The sequence below is a fragment of the Protopterus annectens genome, chromosome 6.part0 (genome assembly GCF_019279795.1).
Source record: "Protopterus annectens isolate FY-2018-M chromosome 6.part0, PAN1.0, whole genome shotgun sequence".
Lineage (NCBI taxonomy): Eukaryota > Metazoa > Chordata > Ceratodontiformes > Protopteridae > Protopterus > Protopterus annectens.
In genome coordinates, this window is record NC_056737.1 from 426,834,522 (window position 1) to 426,840,521 (window position 6,000).

General features: G+C 37.6%; 1 protein-coding gene across 1 annotated transcript in view; it reads left to right on the top strand.

The window, feature by feature from the left end:
* Positions 1–4,041, top strand: part of LOC122803852 (cysteine-rich protein 2-like) — a 415,299-nt gene extending 411,258 nt beyond the window's left edge. Inside the window, exon 9 of the mRNA XM_044073534.1 lies at positions 1,491–4,041. Within this exon, the coding sequence (XP_043929469.1) occupies positions 1,491–1,558 (68 nt within the window). The 3' untranslated portion in view covers positions 1,559–4,041. The remainder of the gene's footprint in view (positions 1–1,490) is intronic.
* Positions 4,042–6,000: the final 1,959 nt, after the last annotated feature.

The following is a 6,000-nucleotide window of genomic DNA, read 5'->3' on the forward strand; positions in this document are numbered from 1 at the left end:
AAAGGTAAAAAGGGCAAGCTGTTTATTCTTTTAAATAACACCATTGTATGGTGGATGTAGCTAATGGTGGCTTACCAATGCCTTATACACAAACCTGGTTTATTGCTAAATTACTTGTCTCAAAGCAGCATTTTTGAAGGTGGAAATACTATTACCTTGACAGAACCCACACTGTGAAAGTAGCAGACTCCAAGTCAGACTTCAGACCAGTGACAAGTGGAGTACCACAGGGTTCAGTCCTGGGTCCTCTCCTGTTTGGTTTCTACTTCTCTGAAGTACAGGCTAACACAGAAGGTGTTTGGCTAACTAAATTCGCAGATGACTGCAAACTAGGAGCCATAATCGCACCTCCTAACGATGTGGACATCCTATAAAAAGGCCTCACTGCGGCAGATACCTGCTATCAAAGACATGGTCTCAAGCTCAATGCCAAAAAGTGCATTGTCATCCCCTTTGGTAAAAACTCTGTACCCATGAACTACCACATAGGCGGTAGTCTACTTAACACCAAACGTGTGATAAGAGACCTTGGGACACAGGTGGACAGTAGTCTCTCCTTTGATAATCACATCGCCACAGTGGTCAGAAAATCCTTCTACATGGCACACCTCATCACAAAAGGTTTCTCATCCAGAAAAAAAGAGGTCATTGTTCACCTCTACTCATCACTCATTAGACCCATTATAGAGTACAACACCCCTTTTGGTATGTACCTAACAAGACATCTACAACAACTGGAAAGGCCGCAAAAATACCTCACAAAGAGGATTACTGGCCTCAAACAGATGCCTTACGCAGACCATCTCAAAAAACTCCAGCTTTACTCTGTCACATATCGCCTACTCAGAGGCGATCTCTGCCTAACATACAAAGCTATGTCAAACCCAGAGCTGTTGGACATGCTCCACTTAAAGAAATCCCAATCCCTCCGAGCTACACGCTCTAGGGACCTAAACCTTGTCACCACAATAAACAGAACATGCTGGAGGGATAGATTCCTGTCCCAGAGACTTCCCACACTCTGGAACAGACTACCTATCTATGTCAAACAGAGCTCCTCATTAGCACTCTTCAAGAAAAATTTTGATGATTGGATGGGTAATAGGAAATTCACCCCGGAGATCACTTCTGTGGTTCTGCTTGACAGGGCACAGGAAAATAATTTTCTTGGGTGGCGAAAGCCAGGTTACCTTTTTGGCTAGGCTTGTTTAGGCCCTAGGGCCAATAGCCTAGTACCTACCTATGAACCTAGTTCAGTAAAGAGGGTGGTTTTTAGACCAGTAAGTTGTGCAGTATACTTAAAAATGGTCAAATAATTAATGCACACCTTTGTAGCTAGTTGTAGATTTGAGATCCTCTGAATCCAAATGCAGTGCTCAAATCAGTACACTGTATTGCTTAAAATTAAGTACAGATGGTAGAGATAAGCAACCTCTTGTATTTCATGACTTGACATACAAATTCTGATATTTCAACCATTTTTATTGCAGGAGTAAACACTGGTGGTGTTGGAAGCTATATCTACGACAAAGACCCAGCAACTGAAGTGCGGCCCTGAGCATGAAGTCTGGTGATGGAAGATGGAAGTCATATGACTGCTTTGCTGTTTGCTATTGTTATTGATGTTAAATTGTAATGTTATCTACCACTAAATTATCTAGAAATGACAAAATGTTAATAGCTTGCTTAGGACAGTAAACTGCAAACTGATAAAGGTAATTCAAGGTTTTATATTTTCAGATTCCATACTACATTTTCTTGACTTTTTATGACTTTTAGCTCTTTGCAAGATATTATTAAACTGAAATTTCATCAGCTTTAAAATTGTAAACTTACCAAAGGATGTCAAGAAACATCTCTTTTGTAACCAAAATACGTGCTCACTTTTGAATCCAGACAACAGACGGGTACATATGCTCCTCAGATCATTGGTGAAAAGAAAGTGTTTCACATCGAGGTGTTAATTGTGTTATCTATTTTGGTACAAGAAATGGTCTATAGACACAAATAATTTCACAAACTTTGAAATAACAATACATTTTCATTTGACTATGTTAGTGCTACTTTACCATCTTTAAACCTTGACTACAGGCAGCATATTTATTTTGAGGCCAGAGATGAAGTGTTGGAACTGTACAGACTGGAAAGACATCACGGGATATCACCAGAAATGTATCTCCTTCAGAACTCTCACTGTATGACTCTCCATTCCAAACCATTGATATGTACATTAGCACTACAATATGATTGCTGTCGCATCTTTTTCATATCCTCTGTTATTGTCTGCTGTTCTGCGTGTAATGGATTTGTACCTATGTGAACATAACCCACTGTTACAAATATGTACTATAATAGGTTTGGAAAAAAAGGCATGAGGACTAGCTGACTATTCACCTACTTCTAGATTTGCAATTTGTCAGTTCTAATCCATTCATAGGATGAACATTAAACACAAGTCCAATCCCTAGCAGTAACTGCAAATGAGATAATTTGTACAGCATGCAGTTTATGAAGGCTTTTAGATGAAATGTTTAATTTTTTTCTTGATATAATCTTGATGATCAGTGCACATTCCTTTAAAATTAATGAGGCATTTCTTGGAGAGAATCCAGGTCACATCACCTATTGTGCAGAATGCCAGCTTTATCTGTTGTCCTATGTGACAGAAATTGCCAGTGTTGCGTAATTTTTCTTAAGCATCATGCTGTGTGTGTCCAGTATAAAATGGTCCAAGAGTAGCAAGGAGTGTTACCCATATGATTCTGAGGCAAGACAACAGTAAATGTTTGTCTTTACAGATCATTAAATGGGGTGGGAAATGCCACATCTAACATTCCTAAAAATGTTTAAACTAGAAAATTCCATTAACAGCCAGAGCCTTCTCAAATACCTTTCATGCAAAGATGGTGCTTATCTGAGAAAGCTGGTCCATTCATTAAAATGCTGTACTTGTTTTCTATTATTACTTGTAGGAGGGATGGGATGGTACTTGTAGCTACTGTTTTTATTTCCAGTACCTTGCAGGTAGCCTTACCTTGATGTATTTTTTAAGATGTATAACCATCATTTTTCCACTTTTAAGCCTGTTAGAGGTGACAAAAGCATTTGTTTGCATCATGAAACAAGGAAAAAAGTATGCTTACATGGTCATATCACACCAGCAGCTGGCCTTGTTTTTGCTTTCAAGTGGTAGTAATCCAGGTTACAAAGAACACAGCAAGAAACTTTACCATGAGGAAAACATTACAGCAGTATAGTATGTATGTTTATGAAGCTAGGGCACAGTATTTCGTTTTTTTGTTTTTTTTCTGTTTGTGTTTATGAAGCTAGGGCACAGTATTTAGTTTTTTTTTGTTTTTTTTCTGTTTCTGTTTATGAAGCTAGGGCACAGTATTTAGTTTTTTTGTTTTTTTTTCTGTTTCTGTTTATGAAGCTAGGGCACAGTATTTAGTTTCTTCATTTTTTCTGTTTGTGTGCCATCAAGGAAAACAAGTATTACAAAAATCTGCTATGAAAAGCTAAGGACACATACTGATTTTTTTCCTGTTAATTTAACTAGGTGTATGCAGAACATTACCAACTGTGTAAAGTTGATGAATGAAAGTATTTATTTATTTTATTTACCAAAGTGCTTCCCACCTCATCAGTGGCTGTTTCTCTGTCATTCGGGAGAACAGTGAAAATGCTTACTTTGTAAAAAGTCATGAGACTCTAAGAACATTAATTTACTAAAATAATAATTTGTGATCAGAGAAAAAAAGTTTTCTTTTGCAGATACGTCAGGATTGTAGATTTTATTTAATGGCTGCACCAATATCAAAGGTCTGAATGTATTTATTTATGCTATATCTTTACTTTACTTTTTTTTTTTTTAATTAAAAGGAAAAAAGTTTTAAAAAAGTTTCATACTGAAGTCCTTGCATAAGTTCAACATGCGAGGTCACTGTTAACTAAAACAAAATGAAATGGAAAAGTTTTTCAGAACATTTCTGACAAGCAGTGGAAGTTCAAACATCTGTAGTCTTTGGAGAGAGAGAAAAACAGAAAAATGTTATAATTTCCTAAGTAACTAAATTTCCTCACAATATGCCAGGGCCGTAAGGATAAGTTGGCATAGCTGGACAAATGAAATGCAATGTACAGGGTTGTGGCTGCATGTTCTAAGTTATACTGTGTGCTGCTCAAACACATTTTGAAAAACCCTGCCTTGCAGAGTGTTAGGAATTGTGTTCCGGTGTGTGAGTTAAAAAGGGTGTCTGGTAATACATGTTATAAGACCAACACTTATACCGCTAATTAACTCTACTTTGTGATTTCCATGCCAGTGAGTTGCAGAAACCCAGGTTGTGTACTAGCACTGCATTATAATGCCCTCATATCTCTCAGAAGAAAAAATATTCTATAATGATGCACAGAGCTGTAGACGGTATAAGTACTGTAAATACTATTATGTTCAGTGTGGTGGCAGTGTTATTGCAGTTTGTGGCAGTTTTATTGATTTGTATTTGGATAACCAGAGGCATCCCCTGCACCCTTTACAGTTTGGCACAGTATCCATATTATCTGCTGCTGGACAGAATGGCATGCAAGAGGTCAAGTGAAACTTACAAGGTCACATATTACTGTCTTGTGGTTGGCTGTGGCTGTTCCAAGCACACACCTATTTGTTTATAAAGCACCTAGTATTCCATTAACTTTTATATTGCTGCATGCAACCACCTTAGTAATAAATGACTGATCAAGTTCTAAAGGTATCAGCGATAACATACCACATTTGATAGCTAGCTGAACATGAGTAAACACTTTAAAATGTATTATTTATTGTAAACTGCATTTGTATTATTAAAAAGCTCAGTGTCTTGCATACGGCCAAGTCTATGAATAGCATAGGTTATGATTTAACTTACAAATATAATGCATTCTGTTCTGGCAGTGCATGTTTTGTTTTGCTTTTGGATGCTATTGTATGAGGGTATAAGATTCACTGTAACTGCATTCGGTAGTTCTGAGAAAACACATGTGCTGTTTATTAAGTAGTATCCTCCACATATGAACTTCCATGTGTGACTGATGCCCCTTAGTAAACATTGTATCTGTTTTTGTACTAATCATTTGTGAGCCTTTCAAGCTTTTATGTTTTGTTTTTGTTGTAAGCTTTGAATTTCTTTTGACAGCATTGAGTGTCGAGTTTTGAGAAAAGGACTAAGGGTGTTTTTTTAAATTAGTATGTTTCTCTCTAATTAAAAGTAAACAGCAGGGTATGTTCATAGGTTCATACTAGGCTATCTGCCCTAGGGCATTTATAAGCCTAGCCAGAGTGTGTGTGGCTTTCACCACCCCTTAGGATGAGAATACTATACCCATTAATTTGCTGTGCCTCTGTCCAGCAGTGATACAGAGATGATTCCCGGGGTAAACCTACGATCTCCCATCCACTCGTCAAGATTTCTCTTGAACAGAGTCAGTGAGGGGCTCTGCCTCACATGGACTGGGATTCTGTTCCATAGTGTAGGGAGTCTCTGGGTGATGAATCTGTCCCTCCAGCACGTCCTATTTATATCCGTGTTGAGGTTTAAGTCTCTTGCTCTCGTTGGGAGGAAGGCAGGATTTTGAGTTGTGCTCTGGGGTCTGACTGTAGCACATTTATATGTTTTCAATCTCTCTAACATGTTTTTATGTGCATTGCTGGTCCAGACCGCAAAGAGTTTTATGCCTGGCTCAATACTAGTTCTCAGTATACAGACTACAGTACCAGTCCATATTGGACCATTTTCATTCATTATGTGCTGAAGAAATATTGCAGTTTTAGAATAATAACTGTTCTCATCTCAGTCTATATGGGAGTATATTGTTTGATTTAAAGTTCTTTTTTCATGTTCATAATACTTACAAATTAATAAAAGGTAAATAAAATGGCTAAACGAATGCTGGCAAATGCTTCATAGTGCCACTGTTTATTGCAGACCTTACCCCACATTTAAATTGCAGTGCCACAGATGA